The sequence below is a fragment of the Acomys minous genome (assembly GCF_964271855.1).
Source record: "Acomys minous genome assembly, chromosome: 14".
NCBI classification, from domain to species: Eukaryota; Metazoa; Chordata; class Mammalia; order Rodentia; family Muridae; genus Acomys; species Acomys minous.
Window position 1 is genome coordinate 56,624,405 of NC_140496.1, and position 25,971 is coordinate 56,650,375.

At 42.1% G+C, this 25,971-nt stretch overlaps 1 protein-coding gene across 2 annotated transcripts in view; it reads left to right on the plus strand.

The window, feature by feature from the left end:
- TBX15 (T-box transcription factor 15) overlaps positions 1–25,971 on the plus strand; it is a 119,180-nt gene that overhangs the window by 69,984 nt on the left and 23,225 nt on the right. For both annotated transcript variants that reach the window (XM_084756340.1, XM_084756339.1), the window contains exons 2-6: positions 143–356; positions 3,969–4,070; positions 5,696–5,867; positions 7,194–7,361; positions 18,425–18,489. In XM_084756340.1, the coding sequence (XP_084612466.1) occupies positions 256–356; positions 3,969–4,070; positions 5,696–5,867; positions 7,194–7,361; positions 18,425–18,489 (608 nt within the window). In that variant the 5' untranslated portion in view covers positions 143–255. The remainder of the gene's footprint in view (positions 1–142; positions 357–3,968; positions 4,071–5,695; positions 5,868–7,193; positions 7,362–18,424; positions 18,490–25,971) is intronic.

Consider the following 25,971-nt stretch of genomic DNA (forward strand, 5'->3'; position numbering starts at 1 on the left):
GTGCTCTGAGCTTCCTCACTTCAAGCCTGCTTTGTTCATTCCCCTTCCAAGGCCTCCCTGCCTCCCAGCCCCCTTCTTTTACCACCAAGCATGGGGGCAACTGGGCAGTTTCTCACCTCAGTCTTGATTGTTCACTTTGCAGATTCTGAGCAGAGCACTGGGTCAGACTCCGAGGTGCTCACTGAGCGGACCTCCTGCTCCTTCAGCGCTCACACCGACCTAGCGTCTGGTGCTGCAGGCCCTGTGCCTGCTGCCATGTCTTCCATGGAGGAGATTCAAGTGGAGTTACAGTGTGCTGACCTCTGGAAGAGGTTCCATGATATCGGGACTGAGATGATCATCACCAAAGCAGGCAGGTAAGGATGCTCCAATGAGTGACCAAACCCAAAGACGCGGAAGTAGGCCCCGTTACTCCAACTGCCATTTACCTGTGGTAAAACTCAGTGAAGCTAAGCATTTTGCACTTTCTTTGCTGCACCTGGACTTTCTAACATGGTCTTTCTGGGTTTAATATTTTGCTATTTTCCTCCAAGCACTCAAATCTAGCATCACTTCTACCCTCACAAACAGTTTCCATCTTAAAACATACTTCATCTAATTCTTGATACATAATAGATAAAAATTAGGTCCAAAGCAAGTGCTTACTCCCTCGTGCATCATTTTAAAGAAAGCTTTTCTAAAACAAACAAACAAAATCTCAAAACTTATATCTTCCAAGACTAAAATACTCATATGCCTTTATAAGAACGAGGCTTGTTGCACTCATTGAATCAAGTTTATTGATTCATAGTGTTTTGTTTTTGGCTTGAAATTATTATATAAAATTTATGATCATTAGGAGAGTCTCTTGTGAAACCAGTTACCCAAGATAATAAATAAGTTTGGAAACCACAGTCTCTCTTAAAAGAGGCACCTTTAGTAACACCATGACTTTACTACCGTCCTTCAGTTTTCTGTAGGTAGGGGTCTATTTTGTGCTGGACACTGAACATTTACATGGTACTTAAACATCACAGAAATTCTACAAAGTGAGATATGTCTCTTCCTTTTGGATACAGGGAAAAGAAGACTGAAAGAGACTAAGCAGCTTGATGAAGCCATAGGTTATTGGTTGGTAGCTCCAAAATTCATGCATATGGATTGTTCTATAATAATGATCTTAATTATTTATTACTCTACCACATTAATATTTGTATTTCTTGCCTCAGACTCAAAATGAAAAGGATTTAACTAATACTGAATTTGGATTAAGTCTCCAAGCAAATAGGAATAGCTAATGAAATTAAGCATGACCATACTATTTTTATATTTTCAAATTATACATACATATATATATTATGGGAATGAAAAGGCTTCACCTCACTGCTTACACATGATTTTTATGAAAATACTCACTAGGTTTAGCTCATCTCAATGGATGTAGAGAAACTAACACATTCAACAGAACATTTGAAAGCCATGGATTAAATGAACCTGACCTCCTGCTTGACTTTTTTTCCTCTTGGTATCCTCATTGCTTCATAACTTTCCCAGTGACTAAAGTGATTATTGTGTAGACCAATTTTTGAGGAGAGTTATATTCAGTGCCATCTCTTATTATTTGGATTATAGTGTGCTCCTCTTCTACTTTTTATGGAAATTTGGTGATAACAAAGCAATTGGAGGTTAAACACAGAGAGGTAAAATATTACAACTACTTTCTGTCTAGAATGTTTTTCAGTTTGGGTTTTCATATGGTCAGTATGTCTATATGTTTGCCATATAGTCTTGTTACTGATACCATCCCCTATTCTACACACTTTGGAGACCAGTAGTGCACCCCAGCCTTTAAGTGTTTAATTTTAGGATTTATGTGCCTATGCTTTCACAAAATTCTCTTGAGTACTGACAATACCAACATACCATGTAGTGTTGACTACATAGAATTAATATGTCTTATTACAATTAGGGAAATCTTATTCACCAGTTACATCTCCCTACACACCAAGCTGTCCCCTGGTGATTTGGAATGATTGCAGTCTACAGAGCCCTCAATTTGGGGATAACCAACCAATTCTTGTAATCAGCACCATGGACAGAGGTGTGTGTTGGGATTAATGGATTTAGAAGACAGATAAATTGAGACCTAAATCTAACTATAACATTAATACCAAACACAGCTCATTTTATGGTTTATGAAAGGTAATTTATTTTTATTAAGTTATAACATATTTTTGTATAAAGTACTAAAACACTAACACAGAGAACAGGCAGTGTCTGGAGAGTTCAGAAAATTAAAACAGAATTTTAAAGCCTTTGCTGTGTATTATGGAAGATAGGAGTGGAATGACTTACCCAAAGTCATTTTAGAATTTGAGCACTTAGGGTTATATAACTGTTCCAGAGAAAATATCAAATTAAAAATGTCAAATGCTCTTTCTTTTGGTGTAGCACAGCTTATATAGGTGACCAAGAAGAGGCACATCTCAGCTCCATTTGTAAGGGAGAGCGTTTTCTCTCTGTCTCTCACCAGATGCCTCCTTGCAAATAAAACATAGAGGAGGATTGAAATTCATTGCTGTGAGGAAGGCAATTACTGACCTGTGTTTAAAAGTATAGACTGAGGTTCTCAGATGTTTGGAAGAATTAATGTAGATCAAAGTGTGTAACTCATAGTGAATGTTATTAAGTGTAGCCACTCATCACATTTTATTGGTAAAACTAAAATTCGAGGCCTCCTAATTAAAGTTGTGAGGATGGGAAGAGAAAATATAAACCAACTGGAAAATAAAGTGCGAAAAGAAAGAACCCTTATGCACTTGGTGCAACTATTTCAGAATTTGCCGCCATCCCTATCAAAGGTCTCTTGTCTTTCCAGTGTGATTCTCATAGCACAGATTTGCTGCCAGAAACACATTTACTTTATGGGTTACTTTTCCTGAATAAGGAGTGAATGTGAGACTTGTACAGACAGCCTTGCACACATTTGCAAGATGGCTGTCTGAGGTCAGGGCATGGTCTGTGGCCGTGAAATGGAGCAAAGCCAATTAGGCCATATGTGGCTCAAGCTTGTGACCTTGACCTCATTAGCACCGTGGTCGACTCAGCTCTATTAACTAGCCCCAGATGGTTAAGCTTAATGTAGCATTTTGTGTACAAGTACCCTAGAGCACACTCAGGGCAATCTACATTTTTTGAATCGAGCACTTTTCAAATGTCTTGTTTGATGCAAACAGGCTTGGTGTCTTTACTTTCTTCTTGGGATTTTTGAGGATAATGGCAACTTTTATTCTAGACTAGTTGAAATCCAATACCTCTTTTGGGCTGTGCCCTCTCCTCCCTTCAGTTATGAGAGAAGCTGTAAAGTGCCACATCCTGACCTCACTTGTTTTGGCAAGTTTAACAAGCCATTGTGGTGGAAGCAAGGTATTGCCCAGAGGCCACTAGACTTCATTTGGTATTTGCTCCTTATTCCACAGGGTCCTTCCTCTGACACACACGTTGACAGCCTGAGAAATTGCAGGAATTTTTGTTCAGTTTTATGCACTAAAAATAAATAAATAAAAAAGTTGCTGGTCCTTTGTTTGGAGACTAGGAGTGCTTTCATTTTATTTGGTTATTTTTCTTGAGAAATTAATTTTCAGTGGTCATTTTCAAATAAGCTCAGTATTTTATATATGCTACTAAAAGGTTAATTAAAATATAAATCAGAGCCATGAATGAACTGTTTGAGTGTATCAATCAGGAGGTAGCTTAAATTTGAGCTAAGAAGAGATGCTGTTTCAGCAACGTGAGTCTTCATCATGGCTTGCAATGCCCATTTACACCTAATTGCAGTAATTAGTGAAATAATAATTAGCCACCTCACTGGAATTAGTGGATACTGGGTTTTTGATGTGCTTAAAATACCCAATACGAAGGCACTCTAAGTTTGTACTCCAGTTTAGTTTCCCTCTCTCTTGTGCTCATGACTTCATTCATCTTCACAGGAGGATGTTTCCTGCCATGAGAGTGAAAATCACTGGCCTGGATCCCCATCAGCAATACTATATAGCAATGGACATTGTGCCTGTGGACAATAAAAGATACAGGTAATGGCTCTGGAATTGTAGACATCGTCAATATGCCAAGGCAGTTTTTAAAACCTGTTAGGTGAATAAGGGCAGAGGATATGCCAATGGTCTGTGGTAGGGTACCAGACAATAAACCAAAGACAGAAAACAAGGGCTTAGTAAGTGTGTCTTCAACTCCTCCCAGGTCTCTGGCCAGAATGGGATCTTACAGTGTCCCCTACAGGAGCAAACATTAAGTGGCTCTTTCTTGAATCTGAAAGTAACTGAGGTTATGTTAAAATGATGAACACATTGAATGATATGTTTTGTGAAATAATAAATGAGTTGGAATTTAGGGCTTTTTTTTTCTGAGAAGGAAATAGACCAGAGACCAGAACATCTCATATGCAACTCTTAAAAAGATGACTAGGAACAAACAGGAGAATTGGAAAAATTGTAAGAAGAGAATCGTATCAGGGGAACAGCTGCCCTTAATTTGGGTCTGGATGAGTCTGATGAATAACTTTGTCTCAGAATTGTCTCAGTATATCCTCCAAGTCTTTTTGATGGCATACATATTGTTGTTACAAAGCAATGGTGGCTTGCTCAATGTCTTGAGGCCACAGTCAAATCAGAGGTGCATTTTTGAAGCGACTAACTTATGAGAACATTGCTCCAAGTCTGTGAACTTGGAGGTAAAATATGACGGGGGAGCCGGGGCTATATAGTATGAGGAGAGCGCTGGCTAAGAGAGGCATGGCCTATATGGTAGAGATCAGGAGAGAACACGCTTCCAGTAAATGGAATAGACTCTTGGAAGCCATAATTTGGTCTGAGTGCTTCTGTTTGCCAGAGGTCAGGGCCCATGTAGTCCTTTAGAACTGAAATGTAAGGAAATGCCAGATACATGGCATGGGTCTTGAGGACCACAGGGAAGTTGGTAAGCTCTGGAAAAACAGACCTCCTTTGCAACCATCAATATCTCATGTACAGGAGCATTGTGGGGAAATGATGTGAACAATGAGAAATTTCCCAGCCAAGTCCGTTAAAGTGAACACTGGGGATATTTGCTGGTGATTATGGGAGGTGTTCCACTCACGCAGGAAGCCCTTCATTCTTGTGGAAATGCCTTGCAGAATTCAGATGGTCGGCGAGGAAATGGTTAATGAGCGAGAGGCTTGGAGAGTCCCGGCACATGGCTGCTTTTTATAGGACAACATGGAAGATGTTTTTAATAAGGAACAAAATCCTGAACAAGTGGCTAAAAAGATTATATGGTTTGCATTTGAAAGGTGAAAGGTTGCAGTAAAATACCTTTTCTTTAGCTAGACACATGGATCCAGGATGCCTGTGCGTGGTACAGCAAGGGAGGAGAAAAAGTGACTCTGAGAGTGTTTTCCTCACAAGAGCTGTGACTTTGATCACTAACCCTAACAGTTCTCTGTCACTCCCTATTTCACCCTATTGTCCAGTTCCATCTCAATTTAATGTTTTCTCATTATCTACCTTTTTTGTTTTTCCGCAATTATATTCTTTATGTCATTCCCATTATTTTTGTTTTAATTGTTATCTCGTCATCTTTCCTTTTTCCTTTATTTGTTTCTTGGGCCTTCGCTCTCCCAAGCAACTGAATCTAAATTCTCTTCTCTCCTTCTGTGTCTCAGATATGTGTATCACAGCTCCAAGTGGATGGTGGCTGGCAATGCTGACTCCCCGGTGCCTCCAAGGGTTTACATACACCCGGATTCCCTCGCTTCTGGAGATACCTGGATGAGGCAGGTGGTTAGTTTCGACAAACTCAAGCTGACCAACAATGAGTTGGATGATCAAGGCCATGTGAGTTAAAGAACTTCACCAGCCCCTGCTCCCTCTTTCCCCCTTTGCTTTAGAGCTTATCCACCCCAGGCTCCTTCTAATAGGTAACATAAGAATCTGTACGCCATTCTAAGTAACTAAGCATAAACTTCTTTTCTCTTCCATTTAAATGTCATTTATTACAAATCTAACATTTAGCAAACACCTGCTACTCGTCAGCTTATATTTATCAGACAAAGTTCTTTTTTTTTGCTCCAGGGACTCAAAGCCCAGTAAAGGAGGTAAGACAGAAACACAACAGATTTAACACTGGCAAAAGAAACCACAACTTGCAACTGAGTAACTCACAAGGAGATACCTAAGAGGAAAAAAAAAGTGAATGACAGTTCTGGGTGATTGGCTGAGAAAACTGGATTTACAAAAGAAGTATTAAGCTTCTCTAGTATAATCGAGGCAACTTAGGTTATTACTTTCTCTCTGGCAATAAAACATGTACTGTTCAGTCAACACCAGCATCCATCCTGGTTGCTATCACTATTTTCTTCAAGGAAGTAGCAGTTTCTGAGGTGGTAAGATCCAAGATATGCCACTTACACTTCTGTGATGTAGACGAATGCATACAAGTTCAATCAGTGCAAAGAACGAAGTGTAGCTGAGGGGAATTTCCTCTCCCTGTATATGCTCATAGGGGAGGGGAAGAAGGGGAAAATGGGAGGGAGGGAAGAATGGGAGGATACAATGGATGGGATAACCACTGAGATGTAACAAGAATAAATTAATAAAAAATACAAAAAAATACAAAAAAAAGAAGAGACTTGATACCCTATGAGCATATACAGAGGGAGGAGGTCCCCCTCAGTCACAGTCATAGGGGAGGGGAGTAGGGGGAAAATGGGAGGGAGGGAGGAATGGGAGGATACAAGGGATGGTATAATAATTGAGATGTAATATGAATAAATTAATAAAACATATTTAAAAATGAAAAAAAAAGAACGAAGTGTAGAATTTAAAGGCAACACAGGCAACTGCTGAAAAGTTGAAGGTGGAGCAGAAAATACAACACATGGCAGAGGCTGAGAACGAGAATGGGTGGTCCTCATTTTTTCCAGTTAAACAAATGAACCACACCTAATAACATCCGCGATGAGTATAGCCAATCATATGTTTCCAGGGCATGCTACCCAGCAGCTTAGTTCACTGGTTTCTATGCCCCGATGCATCCCAGCCTTAATCTGTCCCCCTCCTGCCATGCTTCCTAATTTATTGTGACTTATTTTGCACGCAAGCATGAAACGATGCAGGAGCCTTAAAAGTCACCCAACACCAAGTTCCCTCTTCCCACTTCAGATCATTCTGCACTCGATGCACAAGTACCAGCCTCGAGTCCACGTGATCCGCAAAGACTTCAGCAGTGACCTCTCACCCACCAAGCCCGTGCCTGTGGGGGACGGCGTGAAAACATTCAACTTTCCTGAGACCGTGTTTACCACAGTCACAGCCTATCAGAACCAGCAGGTGAGAGGCTGGTGTGTGTGTGTGTGTGTGTGTGTGGTGGAGTGGGTAGAGGGGAGCTTATTGACTCACAGCTTTTAAAGAAGCTTTATCCTGTTTCTGCTGAGGAATGCTTAGTTCTCAATGACACAGAAAGGTCAAAATGAGAGGCATCAGGCTTCAACATTTTTTCTTTCTCATACATTACATCCTAACCACAAATAGTCCTGTCCTTCCTTCCCTCTCTTCTAGAACCTTTTCTCCTCCATTAAAAAAAAAAAAAGAGAGAGCAGGCCTCTCAGGGATATCAACAGAACATGTCATAACATACAACAGTAAGACTATGCACAAACCCTTACATCAAGGTTGGATGAGGCAACACACTAGAATGAAAAGGGCCCCAAGGGAATCAGTGACACCCCCACTTCTACTGTTAGGAGTCCCACAAGAACACCAAACTACTTATACACAAACATATACACAGAGGACCCAGCTCAGACCTATACAGGGTTTGTGACTGTTGCTTCAGTCTCTGTGGTCCTTCTATGAGGTCTGCTTAGCCGACTCTGTGGACCGTGTTCTCATGGGAGAGACGAGAGTCTTGCTGCACACAGGAAACGTTGGTGATGACAGTGTGGTGATGCCCACTGACAGCTGGCATTGCTCTACATTTAGCTCAGGAGCAAGCTCCTATATGGAGAACACGTAGTCCCTGCGTTGTCTTCATGTCTCCCCATGTTTGTGGTCCTTTCCACGTCCTGACAGTGCTCACTGTGTAGGGTTGATTCTTGCTCCTTTCTGTGTGTATCTCTCTTCCGTGTGACCTCAAAGCCATCTGGCCTGTAAACTGTAAGACTCAGCACTTTATTCCCAGATTCTGTGCGCTTCCATGCAATCAACAGCCACACCAGGGATCTTCGACATTTTGTTTCTGGCATATACATATTCATTTACTCAGTAGGTATTGAGAAGTTACGGGGTTCCTGTCTTTGTAGAGAAGTAGAGCAGCTGAGATGGCTGTTTTCTGTACCAAGGGCTTTAGTTAAGAGAACAACATGTAAATACAGGATGATAATAGAGTGGAAATAATTCAACAACAAACATGGGGACAAAGAATGTCTTGATTTGTAGAGTAATAAAGTTTTCCTGGAAGTATTGATCCATTTTCTGACATACACACAGATGAAACAATCAGCTGACTGACACAGAAGACATGTGGATAGGAGAGGGGCAGAGGCTGTGGCAGAGCTTTATTGTCTTAGTCTAAACGTTACTCGGTTTTGCTTTTTGAAGAGGGTGTCTAGTTGAATTTATAAGTGATCTTACTTTATGAAGTTCTGTAAAATGTACAATCAAGCCATTTTATACCATATTTTATAATTGTCAATTTGCCTGATTAGAAGAATACTTTCACTAGATGGATCCTTTGCTAAAACAGGGAGATTTTGGTTTGTTAAGCCTGTACATTAGCATCCTTTCATTTGGGATTGACTGGAAGCAAAATGAACTTACAATGTTATTACATTTGATGCCCTTGGACCAGATGCTGCACTCTGTGCTCAGAACAATTCAGGAAAGCATCTGATAATTGCCAAGTGCTTTCTTCATGCTAGGTGATGGTGGTGGGTTTTTGTTGTTGTTTGTTTGTTTGTTTGTTTGTTTTTTGTAATCCATGTCTCATGTGAAGAGGATCTCTAGCTCTCCAAGTCTACCTGGATGACATTCCTTAGAGCTTCTTTACTCTCTGAGGAGATTAAACACTCTGATCATCAAACTTTCTTTTGAAGGCCACGCTGTGGTGATCAGCATTTGAACTTCAGGACCTACAAGGTAGAAAAATTCAGAATACTGAACAATGAACATAGAACTATTTCATCCAGGTCTAAATTTCTGAATGAAAACCAACATCTATCATATCTCATCTCTATTAACTTAAAACATCTATCTTGATTTAAAAACATCTTAATTCCTAACCAATTAAGGTTGATTGAAAGACTAAACTACTTGGTCTTCAATTGAGAAGAAATACACTTAAATATCTGAGTGAACTGGAAATGCAGGTTAGCAGCTTCCAAAATGAAAAAATGGCTAAGAAAGATTGCTGCCTGACAGATCTGGGTCCTGGGGTCCTCCTCAAACTAAGGCACCAGCCAAGGGAAATAGGCAGTAAACTTCGAACCCCTACTAAGACCTAGCCGACGAACATGATATTCTCCACTGTTGAGTGGAGAGTGAGATCTGACTCTCAAACGAAATCTGGTGCCCCTTTTCTGCCCCTGTCCCCTGGATGGGGAGGTCTGGCAGCACTCAGAGGAAGGATAGCAAGTTACCAAGAAGAGACTCGATATTCTTAGAGCATATATAGGGGGAGGAGGTCTCCCTCAATCACAGACATAGGGGAGGGGAGAAGGGGGGAAGTGGGAGGGAGGGAAGAATGGGAGGAAACAGGGGAAAGGCTAACAATCAAGATGTAATATGAACAAATAAACAAAATTTGTAGGTTAAAAAAAAAAAGATTGCTGCCTGAACAGTCACCCAACACTCTCTATAATGTTGGAGCATCATGTTCAGCCTTCTGGCCCAATATATCTGACAGACATATTTGTGAGGCAGGAACTATTGAGGAATTGCTTACCCTGTCTTGGCAGAGTTCGGCAGTCAGCTTTGCCTGCATCCAAGCTTACCCCTTTTTAGGCAGAATTCTGTTTGTGGCAGGAACAACATCCAGGTTGATTTTACAGGCCATGAGAGCTATTATTGTAACCCACCAGGAAATTAAAAGCTTCCACTTACTTTGACAATGAAGGGGGAATCCAATACATGTACCCGCTATCCCTTTCATGACTCCATTTTCTCTGGGAGAAATGTCCAGTGTCTGAGTACATCTCACTCAGATGTGCATTTTGTCTGAGGTGGGACAAGTGCATTGCTTTAAGAGTGTGAGATTCCATAGCAAATGCACTCATTTGACTCTGACCGAAACGCTGACAAATTGTGTGACCTTGAATAGGCATCTTAACTCCTTTCATTTTGTGCCTCCTGTCTCCACAATTATGCCCGCCTCATGGAGTTATGTGGGGTAGTAGAGAGTGTCCATGAATCATCCAACATTGCCATATGCTGAGTGTAGAAAGATGTGGGGGAAAGGGCAGCATAGAGGCAAGTTGAAAGAATGAATTGCTCATTAGGGAAAAGTAGATTGTTGGGATTTGGATAAGGCTGATTGTCTCATGAAGGGATTACAGTGAGAAGGCTACTGCTTTGATCTTGGGCCTTCAGGCAAAATTGATGAATTCATGATGTGATGATGGTCCAAATGGATGGGTCATACTCAGTCCTGCTTGTGTTGAGATCGAGGCAACAGCTTTTGCCTATTTAACAAGTCCCCAGTTGGTGCATAAATCAACCAGCATGATTGTTTAATACTCCCTTTGGCTGTGTAGATGTGATTTAATATAATACAGTGCCTTCTAATAAAACAAAAGCACCTCAGGTCCTTCCCATTGGGCGTCATGAAGTTTGCATCCTATAGATCAGCACCGGATACAAAGCAGTAATTTTCAGACTTTTTTCTGAAGATCCTGGGGGAACAGAAATTGTTCTTTTATGAGATATATCTTCTCATTGCTGTGTTCTTATTAACTTCTATGTTCAGAACAATTAATGTTTTTTGATGAAGTTTACTATGTGTCTTTTAAAGGAAATGCTTAGGAAGCTTGTGAGAGAAAAAAAGCCAATGCTAGATCTTCTGTGTGCTTAGAAATATGTCTGGAGGGACACAGTGAAGGAAGCCCGGTGGGAGGAGTGGAATTCAGTTGAAGTATTAGTAGGTCTTTCTACTGAGGAGCTGAGTCCTGTTGCATAGACAGCAATAGACCAGACACCTGGATGGCTGGATCGGAGTGCTACATCTCTGTGAGCATCTAAGTTACCATGAGAAAGTAAAGTTCTCAGTCCGAACTTCAATTCCTTCTAGAAAATGGGTTATCTTATGGACGGATCTGAAATTATAATGTATTTCTCTTCCCCGCCACCCCCGACTTACCCCAAAGAACACTGAGAGCAACATCTTGTCATTAACCCGAGGCAGCCTAGCATTCTTATGTCTGTAACAGTTATTATGTTACGGACTCCTTCAATATGCTAGGTCATATTTTTAGCAGGCCCACTCTTTGTGTTTTTGCTGTTGACAAACAAAACGTTTTAAATTCTTCTGTCCGTGTTTAGTTCATTATGTGGTGTCCTTGGTGACTTGCCAAATATTCCTTTTGACTCTGTTTCTTCTAGTGACATATTTTATTCTTTCCAATCTCATTGTTTGTGACCTTGTTCTGCCCTGCCCTTCCTGTACCCCGGCTCTCAAGATAGCTCCCGATTGGGTTTCTCAGGTTCCGATCTGAGTGTCTCTCTAACAATCTCACATGACCGTAGAAGGAACTTGCTAAAGCACAATGCCAACATCATCGTTTATTGGTCACAAATTGTCAATGATACCTCAAGGCCTGAGCAACAGAGTGCAGGACCTCAGCTCTCTCCACCCAGACCCTTTATGGCCAATCACTGGCTTCCGTTGTAGGCTCATTTTCTGTTATTCCCATGACATGCTTGCGAGAGTGCAGGGAATCCAGCCGAAGCCTTGTTGTTGAGCTTGTGTTGCCTTGCTATGGCAGGCAGTTTCCCAGGAATGTCACTTTCCTTCCATCCTTTCTGTCTGTGTTCCATCTACCTTTCAGCTAGATGAAGACACTAATCTTTGCCTGTAGCCTTCTTTCCTGGTTGTGAATGAGCTCAGCTTTTGTAGTCCTACTGGGGCACTATACCACTTTCATGAGTTTTCATTACATTAGGACCTTAGTAGGACTGAATCTAACCTTCCTCACATTGGAGGGTCCTTTTTGAGAACAATAAAACATTACATGTGATATGGTAGAAAATGCCAGTTGGAAGTTTAGGAGTGTGAGTTCTGGTTTCAGCAGCTGGTGGGCTGCACTGCTTTGGTAAGTCACTCTTCTGCAGTGTTCTTATTTGCAAATTAATATCTGGGTCTGAGTCAGCTTCAGTATCTGGGGAGAAACATTCTCTAGTTCACTGGAAAAAAATTCAGCTACAAACACTCATGTTGTTCTATTTTGGCCTGTCTACTTATTTGGATGCAAAATGTTACTTATTTTATAAAATAGCTATACCAATAGAGTAACTAGGTGTTAATTTTTACAGTTGGTAGAATAAAACATTGAGACATAGAAAAGGGAATCCTCCAGGAGCCCCCCAAAAAATCTTTAAAATTGGGACATAAATATTGATTTCTCAAATGTTAGATCAGGGATTAGATCAGTTTATGAAAATATAAAGCTTAGAAATCATGATTTAGGATAAAGGATGCTTCCATAGTTTTAAAATATTTACATCTGCTTGGTGGCATGGCATTGGGCATGTCTTTCACAAGCGACTTTATCCCTAAGAGCATTAGATATCATGACTTTGCTGTTGGTTTCTTTATACACCTACGAGTCCACATTTTACATGGTGAAGTGTGAATTAAACATTTTTATATCCATGCAATATTTTATGCTTTTCTTACCCCTTTCTATCCCTTCCTCATACTTGTCCTCTCAGTCTATAGACTCTTCAAGTTCCTAACACACTGGAGTAATTATTGCTACTATTTGCTTTCAGAATGCCAACTTGGCAGGTCTGTGAGAGAGAAAGGTACGCCATGCCCAGAATCTCACCACAGACAGTATGTTGGTAGACTGAGAACAAAGGTGACTGAATCCTCTATTTTCCTGGAGGATGCTGATGCCAGAACATCCCTGTGGAATTATCAAGGAATTTCCACTGTGGTCTTTGTCTTCTCTGAAGGAAAAGACTACTGAACCTTGGTTTTTTTTCCCAAGCAGAAAACTAGATTCCAATAAATCACATCCATGGTCTCCCCAGGTAGCAGGCTTACTCTTGATGAGACTTGGCTATATGGAGCAGGAAGGATGTCTGAGAGCCCTGCCAGGGTTGTGGAAACAAATCCAGCAGCGTTCGAAGCCACTTCTTATAGCCTACACTGCCCAGCCAGGTTTTCTCTAATTTGCAATTAACCAATGCAGTTTTTTAAAAAAAACATACTAGTTCAAGCAGTGTTTTGTTTTTGTTTTTTCATTCTCGATAGAAAATCTTCCAATCTGTAAGGTTAAAAAATAAATAAGACCAAGTAAGAGCAGGGACTAGGGAGGCCCTTTTAGCCTGGCTTCTGTCTGATCATTCTCATCCTCAGGTTTCATCTCCTCCAGAGCCTGTGCTATTGATGTCCATACCATGCACTGTGAGGTATACTTAAGTGCCTCTGTGTTACCAGACACACAAAACAAAAAACAAAAACGCAGCGACAATGATCGAAACCAATAGTGACAAGCCCACAAACATTCCGATTTGTTCCAGTCTTCACTACCTCAGACAGAACAATATTAAGATTAGGAAAATAAAATCCATGGAGAACGACACTACCTTGATGGCATTCACATATTCTTCTTCTTATCATGGGACAAAGTGTGAGCGTGATTGCTGCTGAACAGCTTCAATGGCATGAGAAGTTACCACTAGACATTCTCCTCGCTGCAAAGACGACTCATGATCTTTGCCTGTGATGCACAGGCGAACACAAATGGGACGATCTTGTCTTTGTTTTGGGTTTGTTGATCTTTGGTTCCCACATTACTGTAGGCTCTGTTTTTTTTTTTAAAAAACAATTAAACTTTATTATACAACCCAACTAGTTTACACAAGAGGGAAAAAAGGTTAAAGGGAAAAAAAGAGTGAACCTTCCGGTATCCGTTCCATGGGATGGGTCCCTAGGTGTCTCTGGCCTGGTTGCTGGTCCGGCCTGTTCGCTGATCCACATGCACTCAAGCTCGGTCTCAGCCTGTTGTTGCTCTCTCCTCTCCACCTGCCTGTGACACGTGTGAAGGGCGGTCTCCTTTTCCCATTGAGGGTCGATTAGAAAAACAATAGTCCAGGTGGAGTCCCCAGGTCTGCTTTAGGCCCAGGATGGCTCCACCCAGTCTATCTCAAGGTGTCCATGGTGTGTCTAACGGTAAAGCCCGCCAAGACTGTTTTTACCTGTGACAAAGTTTACAGTCTTTCCCACAATAACCTTCCATTCATCCATCCTTCATTAGGAGAACCCACTAGGTGCCAAATACCTGTCATTCTATGCTCCACTTAATAAAACAATACATTAAATGGGTGTGGGTACTGCCTGTCAGTTAGTAAACATGGAAATAAGAAACAAACATATGATTATAGTTGCATTGAAAGAAAAGAGGAGTTATAGGTATCTTAAGTTGAAGAGAGCAACAGAGCCAGTAAGGCGAGTTGTCTCCTGAGCCCAGATGGGTAGGCTAAGATTTAGTATGAAGTCAGCTCTGTGTAAGGTAGCGTGCACTGTGAAGGGCCTCTTGAAGGAAGGACTTGACGTATTGCAGCATGGAGTCTGTGGACAAGGGTGGAGGAATGTGCTGGCTCTGCAAGGCTGGCCAAGGAGGGGACATTGAATGTTGTACCAGCGTTGTCATTGGAAAAGCCAGCATGCAGCAAGAATGTGCAAGTGCAGACCATTTGAGCTGCTTAGACTGGATAGAGAGTGGAAGGAAGAAGGTCAGTTCCAAGATAATTTAGAATATTTTGTTTAGTCAGGAAACTACCTGGCCTGTGGCTGGGAGGTGAGAAGCCATGCTTGAATCTCACTGGTAAAACAATATAATGTGGAGTTCCAAATCACTTAAATGTTCTCTAATTCCCCTCTTCACATTATATATATAAAACACACATATATGTATCTATACATATGTAATATGTAATGTATAATATTATCTATATGTAATATATACAATGTATATGTATAATATATAATATAATATATATAATTGTGGAGCTAGCTTACTTAAAATGCCTTGACCTGCAATAGAGTAGTCTAGGGGAATACATACTTTTGCACTTCTATTTGACTTTAGATCTTTTAGCATGACTCAATCTGATTTAGGTGCACAGGTTAGTTCTTTCTTCCCCCATTGGACTGTTGTTGGTCTCTGTGTGGTACACACACAGGGGTCAAGGTGAGAGGTTTACGTGTCCTCGTGGCTGCTTGTAGATTCTTATGTGCTACATGGGCTCATTACATGGGCTGTGAAACATTTGTTGTTGGGTCCCGTCTGCTGATAGACTACAGGGAAAATGCTGAAGAGACATTTTGTTTGCTTGTCTCTTGTGGCTCTTTGTTGGTCCAGCATTCCTCCAGGTCTCATCCCAGTTCTCTGGTTTAGCTCCTGATGAGTCTGTAGCATGCCTGTGTCACAGTTAGCCGCCTCCACATACATACAAACAGCATTCATGCGTGCATACATGCAGAGTCACGCTGCTAGCCACATCCTTTAGGTTACGGCATGAATAGGAAGACTGAGGCACCAGAAATCCAACTCTTTTCTTTCCCATTGCCTCCACTGGGGAAGGAGAAAGAGATGAGTCTGAACTTCCACCGGATGAGCATTCACCTTCTGCTCAGCCTTGTCCTCCAGAGGATGGCAAGCCGAGGGCCCACCTTAAAGGTTAAACTGTACATGCTCTTCAAGGACGCCTCTCCTCCTCCCTCTAAGATGAGGACTCAGTCTTTCTGCTCATTGACTCCTCAGAGTTTTCAGGCTAATTTGCTTTTGTTGGGGATCTAATTGTGACCTATGTGGTTACTATTGTGCATGTCTGCCTTTCGCTCTTCTAGACTATAAGCTTCTTTTGAGAGCAAAGAGGCAACACAGCCGCACGCTGAGCACCCACCAAACTGTCACCTGTGTCACCTGCCACCTTTGGCACACACACACACAAATGCTTGATGAATAACAATGGTCACAACCACACTCTTCATAAATCTCTCTAAGCCACTCATTAAAACTGTTGGAACAAGTACAGGAGTGCTATTTCCCCCAACATTATTGGCCCTTTTCTGTTAAATTTCCATACAGATCCCATGGCCTCGACTACACTCAGCTGTGGGAATCAGATTTTTAACTATCTCTCCCAGGCCATGAACTAGAATCTCGTTATATTTCCAGGGGTCTGTGGAGGAGCCCGAAACACGGCAGTACAACTAACTGTATATCAGAAACCACTATCATAAATGAGTTGGGCAGGATAAGCCAACTTGAAAGAGGAAATAAAATATTATAACCCCCAACTTGAAAAGAAAATATGGTGTGTGGTTTATTGCGGTAGGTTATGGAGGAAGAGAGGACCAATTTTTAAGTCAAACACAGAAAAGCAGTGACAGTCTTTAAATTCAATGCAGTATTTGCATGGCAGACACTGGGCTTCAGAAAGGCAAACCTTTAGGCTCCTGCTCTGGTCTATAAAATAGATGTAAAATTGCCTTTGCTACATTATTAGTGCACTGTTCTAGAGGCAAGGAATGCTGTGTAGGGAACAAAGTAACCTGGAAGCCAGCGTGACGCTTTCAAGTCAGAGTCTGTTTGTGGGAATCTCACGTTGCATTTTAAAGACATTTTTAAAGGCTGTGGCCTTGGGAAATCCCGCTCTGAGGAGGTGAGAAGGAAGAATGACTAGGAAAGATCTGCAGCAGAGAGAGCAATTTCCATTGTCTTAACTGCAGTAAGCAGTAATCTGAGTCTTTTCTTAAATAATGAGATTTCCGGATTTCTGAATGTGCTTCTCACAAGGCTCATTTTATTCCTTAGAGCACCCCGCCCCCACCAAGCATTTAGGTTGTGTAATAAAGAATCTGGAAGATGTGCCTTTTGTGGGAGGGAACCTGGGGATTCTTGAATAAATCACCCATTTCTCTGAATCAACATGACTGCAGAATATGCAAGCATTCTCTGGGAATCAGGAGCAAGGGCCATCAGTGAGGTATGGGAAAAATAACTCCATAGAACCTTTTCAAACTTGAAATTTCGAAATCTCAAATTCGCCTGAGAACTCCTAGGGATCAGCAAGTTGAAGTTCCCCGTGTCTCCACCATAGATATTTTAGGAGAGCCAGATCTCGAAGAATGTGTAAAATTAAATTTCTTAAATGGGCCACGAGGCTTGCTGTCCCCTGGATGCCTGAGTGTCTGTGGCTTGACCTTTACATCTAGTTCAGGCACAAAGGTATCAAAACACTTCCCGTGGCCAAGGCTGGAAGCAGAAACGCCAGGGCTCATATGGAACATGTGGCTTAAGGCATGTTTCTAGTCTAGAAGCATGAGGGTGATATGTTCAACCACGTCAGGGTCTACTGGGGCTGAGACAGGATGCAGTGGAGGGGTCCGACGTACTAAGAGGAGGTGAAAAATGGATGGCACTGAGGATCAGGCCAAGAGGCTAGCACAAGTGTATGCACTGGGTTCTGCCCAGCCTGCTAAGCTGCCTCTTTGCTCCTTTGGGTTTGCTGACGAATCTTGGAGACTGAATGAAATGCATTTCACATGGCCCTGTTCAGTTTTATATTCAAGGAAACTCACCCCTTTGGGTAAAAACTGAGCTGCTTTTTATGCCATTTCTACAAACATTTCAGGTCATTAAGTGAACAATTTCTGGTGGCAGGAAAGGCGCATATTACGTTGAGTGGGAAACGCAGGCAATTCTTTGGCTCCCTCAGGCTGATTGTCTGTTGGTAGTTTACCAGACTGACTCAATGACTGTAACCACTTATCTACCACTCATTCACTTACTCAGTGTTCACTCACCACGCATTCTTGAAGTGCCTACTGTGCATCACCAACAACGGACCTCACCACCATACGATGTTCTTTTCCTGTGTCCATCTGCATGCAGAGTTTGTCACTAGTTTGGAGCAAGGACAGGGAGTAGAAGTGAGATCACAGTCACACACAGGGCAAACCTCAGTTGTCAGAAAGAAGTGAGTCACACATCTGGGTGCCAGGCCCAAGGCTTATGTCAAGCTGAAATTTAAATCTCTAACTGAAAGGAAATGGAATAAAAACAACAGCTGTTATTAATAGAGGGAGTTTTGTTAATTTTCTAGGAGTAACACAAAAGGAAATCAGCAAATATGAAAACAACTGATATTTATTTGTTTATTTCCAGATCACCAGATTAAAAATTGACCGAAACCCTTTTGCTAAAGGATTCAGAGATTCCGGCAGGAACAGGTAAGAATTTTGGGACAAGAAACTCACTGACTTCTTTTCTTGATGAAATTACTTTTTTCATATTTTATTGGTGGCACTTGGCTCCCGGTTACCAGAGAATGCTTGCATACCCTGCAACCCCAGGGAAATAGAAATGGGTGGCTTGTCCAAGAATCCCCAAATTCCTGCCCACAAGAGATGTCTCATGGATTTTACACTTCCGAAGAATAAAAAATTTCAGAAAATTACTACTTTTATGAACTGAACCTTGTAAAAAACAAGTGTGATCATTGTATTCCTGGAAATGTCCCCCCCCCCCACATATACACCTCTGACTTTATTAAGGGGTGTGCTTTTAGATTACCACCCTCCTTTTCTTTTTCTTTTTTAAAAATAATTTTTCAGGACGTGGTGGTGCATGCCTTATAATCCCAGCACTCAGGAGGCAGAGGCAGAGGCAGGTGGATCTCTGTGAGTTCGAGGCCAGCCTGGCCTATAAAGCAAGTCCCGGACAGCTGAGGCTACACAGAGAAACCCTGTCTCAAAAAATCAGAAAGTGAAAAAGTAAAAATAAATTATATATTTTTTGAAATTGTATATTTTTTGAAAATCTATATATATATATAATATATCAGTTCTCCCATTCTTTCCACCCTCCAAATCCTCCCACCTACTCTTCCTTGCCCTCTTTAAAATTCATGTCTTTTTTTTTATTTGCTCTTGCATGTATGTGTGTGTGTGTTTTTTATATTACTAATTATACACATACAACCTGCTCAGTCTGTGTAATGTTACTTGTATGGATGTTTTTATGGCTGAACATTTGTATTAGATAGTCAAAATTGGTGTGCTTGTCTCTGGACGTGGGGACTGTTCTTCTCTCAGCAGTCCTTAGTGGCCTGCAGTCCTTGACTGGGGGCTGTGAGCTCCTCTTCCTCCACATCAGGGTGCCTATTTATTTGTGTTGTCCTTCTTCAAAGCTTGTTTGGTTAGCCATGTCGGTGAGACTTCACATGGGCAACTTCTCTGACATCTCCAGGAAACAAAACCTCACAGCAACTTTCCTGTTCTTTGGGCTTTTAGACTCTTTTCATCTCATTTTCCAAACTGATCCCTGAGCCTCGGGCGTGCGGGTTGGGTTGGTAGATGTACCGGCTGGTACTTTGCTTCGCAACTCTGTTTTTTGGTCGGTTGTGTCTGTCTGCAATAGTCTCCATCTGTTAAAGCAGAGAAGTTTCAGTGATGAGGGGGGAGCTCCACCTTTCTTCATGACCTGTACCATCAGGGCCAGGGGTTGCCAGATGCTCACAGGATCATTTTCTCATTCTGTCAAATGTCTTAGAGACTGTACTGCTTTTCTGGCTAGTAATGCTTTCTTCTCTCTAAATGATTTCCTATGTAAAATTAAAATTTTTTATCTATGGCAAATTAGGAGACACCTGAGATGGCTAGGGAAGCCAGACGTAGCCACAGTCTCCAATTAGGCAGTTTCATCAGCTACAGGCAACACAGACTGAAGGAGTGTGACGCCTGTGTCTGGTGTAGCACAGGCGTTGCAGCTCAATTGACTTTCATCAGACATCAGACTTTTTTCATAATCTGCAGGGATTGCTTTACATCTGGACAACAGATTGTCACAAATTATCTTTGGTATTCCCTCTATAGCAGTTTTTGGATAAACTAACAATTTATATTTAGAACTACTCTGTGAAATATGTGATGCATTATCCAATCAAGCACCACGAACCAGTGTTTCAGCATGAACAGACCCCATGCATGATGGTACCTATCTCCCAGGGAAGGTGTGCATCTATCTCCCAGGGAAGGTGTGCATCTATCTCCCAGGGAAGGTGTGCATCTATCTCCCAGGAAGGTGTGCATCTATCTCCCAGGGAAGGTGTGCATCTATCTCCCAGGGAAGGTGTGCATCTATCTCCCAGGAAGGTGTGCATCTATCTCCCAGGGAAGGTGTGCATCTATCATCTCCCAGGGAAGGTGTGCATCTATCTCCCAGGGAAGGTGTGCATCTATCTCCCAGGGAAGGTGTGCATCTATCTCCCAGGGAAGGTGTGCATCTATCTCCCAGGGAAGGTGTGCATCTATCTCCCAGGGAAGGTGTGCATCTATCTCCCAGGAAGGTGTGCATCTATCTCCCAGGGAAGGTGTGCATCTATCTCCCAGGGAAGGTGTGCATCTATCTCCCAGGGAAGGTGTGCATCTATCTCCCAGGGAAGGTGTGCATCTATCTCCCAGGGAAGGTGTGCATCTATCTCCCAGGAAGGTGTGCATCTATCTCCCAGGGAAGGTGTGCATCTATCTCCCAGGAAGGTGTGCATCTATCTCCCAGGGAAGGTGTGCATCTATCTCACAGCTGATGTATGTCTTGACTTGTGTAAAGACACTCTACAGTGCCTATACAACAACTAAATTGCCTAGTAATGTTCCTCAGAATGGTCCTTCATCATGTGACGCTTCACTTTACCGTAGATGTATGTTACAAACCACCGTGATGATCATTTCTTTCACAAAGTGTTTTATGAAAGCACTTTTTTTTTTTTACTGAACTCTTATTCTATGTTCAACATAGATTTAGCCTTCTATAAAATTTGTTTGCCTCAAACTCCATACGGTCACATGCACTGAGTAATTTAAAATATACCCAGTCTTCTAGGTTTTAGATAACATTAAGTGACGCAGTCTAGGTAACAATGAATGGTAGAACACTCTAGGACTCAGTGAGCAAGCGACTCATGGTCAAATGACTTCCTGTTTCACAAAAGCCTTCATCTTCAAAACCCAGCCAATAAAGAACAAACACAGATTCATTCTATCTCAGGTGTCCCTCTCTGTTAATTCATAGTCCAGGTCACGAAGATCATTTTCTTTTTCTTCATTTCTAAGACTCTGCTCTCTGGGCCTCTTGAATACCTAGTTAGTGATAAAGTGTGACTAAATGACAGGACACTCATGGTAGGTCCTTGGTATTCAAAGCCGGTAGCTTGGAGTTTATGCATGGCTTTTAGGGTCTGTGGGATCCTAGTGTGTAAATGTAACTGTATCCATGGAAAGCTGTGTACTTTTTCCTGATAAGCCTGTAGTGTTCTGTATATTTTTAGAAAAGTCCATCTCCCAAGGGAAGAATTTCTGTTCTATACTCGAATATTTGTCTCCAGGGCCAAATATGGCCATGTTATTTATTCAGCAATTCCTTTCTTTTGGGGGTGGTCTCTAGAAGTATTTAGTCTTTATTTATTTTCTTATGGATGTTTAGTGTATCACCTATCACCACCACCACCGCCTTTATCTTCCACTGGAGCCTTTGTAATCTCAAGCATTTGGTCAAATACCTGTTCTAAAGTTGATTTCAATTCCACAGCTTCCTATTGGTAGGCATCCTACTCTTGGGAGCTATAGTAGACTATAGTAGAAGTTATATACCCTTGGAAATTACCATCTAGAATGTTCTTGTCCATGTTGTATAGAAAATAATAAAAGTAAGTCAATTTTTGATAAAAATCAATCCGGAGGTCGAATGGGAGTGGGAACTGTTTCTGCAGAGTGGCTGGGGCTGGTGTCTATGATAAGATGCTAAGAATCAGGGGAAAGGGGCTGGAGCCTTCCAGAAAGCAGGTGTGCAGACGGACAGTGTTTGTTCTGTTTGCATATCGAGGAGGCTCTGTGGCAAAGAATAAGGTCCTGTTTATAACTGTCTCAGCAGTGTGGGATGGGAGATGCCCAGATATGACAAAATAGCTGTATTGATCAACATTCAACCCATCCTGCAGGAACTGAGGCCCATTTCCTTCCACCTGGAGAACAGGACTGCCTAGTGTTGAAGGATTTGCCACTGACCAGGAAGTTTTGAGGACTTCTTAGCTGAAGTGTTGAGGGGAGTTCCTTTTGGTGGGGGGGGGGAGCGAGTCAATATCATGCTGCTCAGGGAAGATGCTGATTCTCCTGTCCTGATTGGTGAAGTCTCTGGAAGACTTCTTGAAAGTATAACTATGGGTAAATCAAGGAGAGACTGCTAGCACGATAGTGCAGGCTGCCCAGCTTTGCAATCAGGGTTAGCCCATTTCAATGCTCAACTTATTACGTGCAGTATGAAAATTATTTTCTCTGTCATATGAAAACCTGCAAACCTAAAAAAAAAAAAAAAAGAAATCTTGTCATTTGTGAATCAGTGGGACCAAAGGACATTAAGTGAAACAAGTCACTTCAAAAAGCCATGTCACATATCCAGAAGTTAAAATGGTTGATTTCTGTAGAGGTAAGAAGTAGAACAGTTATGATTGGAAGTTGGAGGGACGGACTGAGGGGGGAACAGAAGAAAGAATGGTCAATACCAAAATACAGTGACACGAGAAGGCACTTCTAATATGCCACAGCATCTTAGGATAACTGAAGTTCACGATTTATTATGTATTTTATAAAGATCTAGGAGAATAAAAAACTTCCTGACTCAGTGGAATGAAGTGTTTAAGGAGAAGAAAACATTGCCTTGATTTGGCCATTACGTACTGTGTGCATGCATGCTGAGTTATACTGCAACATATAAATGCTATATACACTGTCAATTAAAGTAAACTAACAACCCTGAAGGCTGCTTTCAGAACCATTAGTAACTGTCTCAGCTGACTGCAAGTGAACACTTAACATTTTGAGGACCCATCCTTCATTTTCTCTACTTTTTAAAAACCTCCATCTTACCGAGGTTTAGAGGCGTGAAGGAGTTAAGCAGCTTTGCCACCGCCCCAGAGCAGAGTTGCAGTGCTAGCGAATACCCAGGCCTGCCTGACTTCAGAGATGTCATTCTGTCCTTCCTCTGACTACCTTTGACAGATCCCTGGAACAGAATCCTTCCTCTAAAAACTTTATCTTATCACCCAGAACTGTTTCCACCTCAAATAAAGCCACCTGTTTACTCTCAGCCGGGGTTTGTAGACTGTCCATAGCTTTATCATACACTTCATAGCCCCGACACACAAGGATCTCCTGGCTGCGGACAGAAAACCCAGCCGAACCCTTCTAGCATGTGAAGCTGGCAGGCACTCTCAGTGTCTTACAATGGGGGCAAAGATGCATCGCTTCTTTCTCCAGCATCCTAGGAAACTACATTACAATTGACTTGTTAAGGCAAATATAAAGGTTTCACAAGTCCGCAATCACCTGATTATCATCATCTGCCTGGTGATTGAATTCTTACTAGCTAACTGCAGGGTCTGACGTGGGCCAGCACTTTTCATGTCATCATGTAGGTGGGAAAGACGGGTGAGTGTATGGACCTGGTGGCTCTGAGCTAGCATCATCCCCAGTGTATCTGCCACCTTTGGTCCAGCCTCTCATCTGTGGCTTTTCTCATGCTTCTCCTCAACCCCCGTCCTTCCACATGCATTTTAGACATCAAATGACTCATGCGGAGGAGCATGGCCTGATGAGTTGCATATAAATGTTACTAAAACATACGGATTACATTTCCTTTAAAAACACATGGGCTTAAAAATTAGAGGGGAAAGTGCTTGGCCAATGTTTTTTGGTTTCGCAGAACACAAAACATTTGTGGAATACTTTGGAGTTACAGAGGTTGCCAAACCTCAAACCAAAACACGTTCAGGTTTGTCGGTCTCAATCCATCCCAGCACAGTCCAGAGGCCAGAGAAGGGAGGAGAGGAAAGATGGGGAGGATGCAACCACCCGCTGCACTCCCCTCTGGTGTCTCTGGCAGTGTCTCTAGGCCTGGGAGGCTCTCACACTGAGTCCCATCAGAGTGTGGCCTAGATGACAGGTTTCATCTGAAGTATACAGAAGAGTACAGAGCAAGGACTGAACATGCTGGCTGCCGTGCGTTGCTATTTTTGTGGGGGAGGGGAAGAAGCAATCTCTAGAAAGAAGTGATCCTGGCTCCTAGAACTGTCCTTTTCCCCTTCTTCTTCTTCTTCTTCTTCTTCTTCTTCTTCTTCTTCTTCTTCTTCTTCTTCTTCTTCTTCTTCTTCTCCTCCTCCTCCTCCTCCTCCTCCTCCTCCTCCTCCTCCTCCTCCTCCTCCTCCTCCTCCTCTTCTTCTTCTTCTTCTTCTTCTTCTTCTTCTTCTTCTTCTTCTTCTTCTTCTTCTTCTTCTCATGAAAGCCAGTGTGTAATCTAATAGCTGGGTCTGGGGGAAGAACCCACCAGGACTTGCTTGCACTCAAAGCACACACGTCAGACTTCCTGTTGGGTGGTAAACCTGTAGATTAGGGAGTCAGCTTCCTTCAGGGAAGCCTTGACCCTCTCATTCAGTCTCCGACTTGTGCGACAATCTCCAGACAGTTTTACCAGCCACAAAACTGGTATTTTGGTCCCCACTGTGTAAGGTCCTTGATTGACTTAGAAATCCAGAACTGTACTTTTTCAAGTTTATTCTCTTAGATATCTCCTCCCTCACAGTGCCAGATGTACAGAATAAGTTGAAAATTGTTCATTAGTTATAGAACATCATTGCTGAGTGGGAGATAGATTAAAAGGAAATAATAAGAAATTAATTAAATAAAAGGAAGAGAAAGGCTCATTCCAATCAGCTGCAAATCAAGGATACCAGAAGCCATGACCAAGAGAGAGAGAGGAAAGAGGGAGTTTGTGATTAGTTAGAAAATCCAAGGGCAGTTCAGATGCAAATCTGAACCTGCTTACTTCTGTTAGACTCTGATTTGACTTGAGTTGTTGCTTAGATACACACATCCAAGGGGCCATATGATCAGCCTCAGAGACCAGGTATGCCTGTGCTTTCTAGATCCCTGGAGAAAGAAACCCACAGTTTTCAGTATCTGTAAATCTTAGACAACGAGGAATTTTTAGAGGCAGAGCTAAGACAGAATAAGGTTTGGTTGAACCTAGAGCAGGTTGAGGTTTGGTTGAACCTAGAGCAGGTTGAGGTTTGGTTGAACCTAGAGCAGGTTGAGGTTTGGTTGAACCTAGAGCAGGATAAGGTTGGTGGAACCTAGAGCAGGATGAGGTTTGGTTGAACAAGGTCACCTAGTAATGAAGTGAGAAGTGACTGCACTACTAGGAAGTATGGACCAAAGGCAAGAAAATGGTCATGAAGCTGAAGAGAAGAGGCAGGTTTTCAGAGTTCAGAAGCAGCCTTGAGAGATTCATCTGCTCTCAAGAGCCCTTCTTGTTTAGCTAGAGGGAGAAGCAACTGTGTGGATGCTGCCTATAGAAGGAGGAGCCAAGAGAATGGAGGAAAGGGGGCTCTGTGGGTCTCTGAAGTCACATCTGATGTGAAACCCTGGTCTCTTAGAGGGGCTGCCAAGACTTCACAAAAAGCCCAAGTTTGCTTGGGGGAACTTTATGGAATTCCCAGACACTTCCTCAGGAATCAGCATGTCCATGAAAAAGAGAGGATTAAGATTAGGATCTGCCTGGGGACTGAGGGTTCTTCTGTGCAGTTTTCTTAAAAGCACTACACGGCAACAGACTGGCTTCTGTCCTGTGGACCCTTCGTTCTGCCCTTGACCTTGGGTTTGATC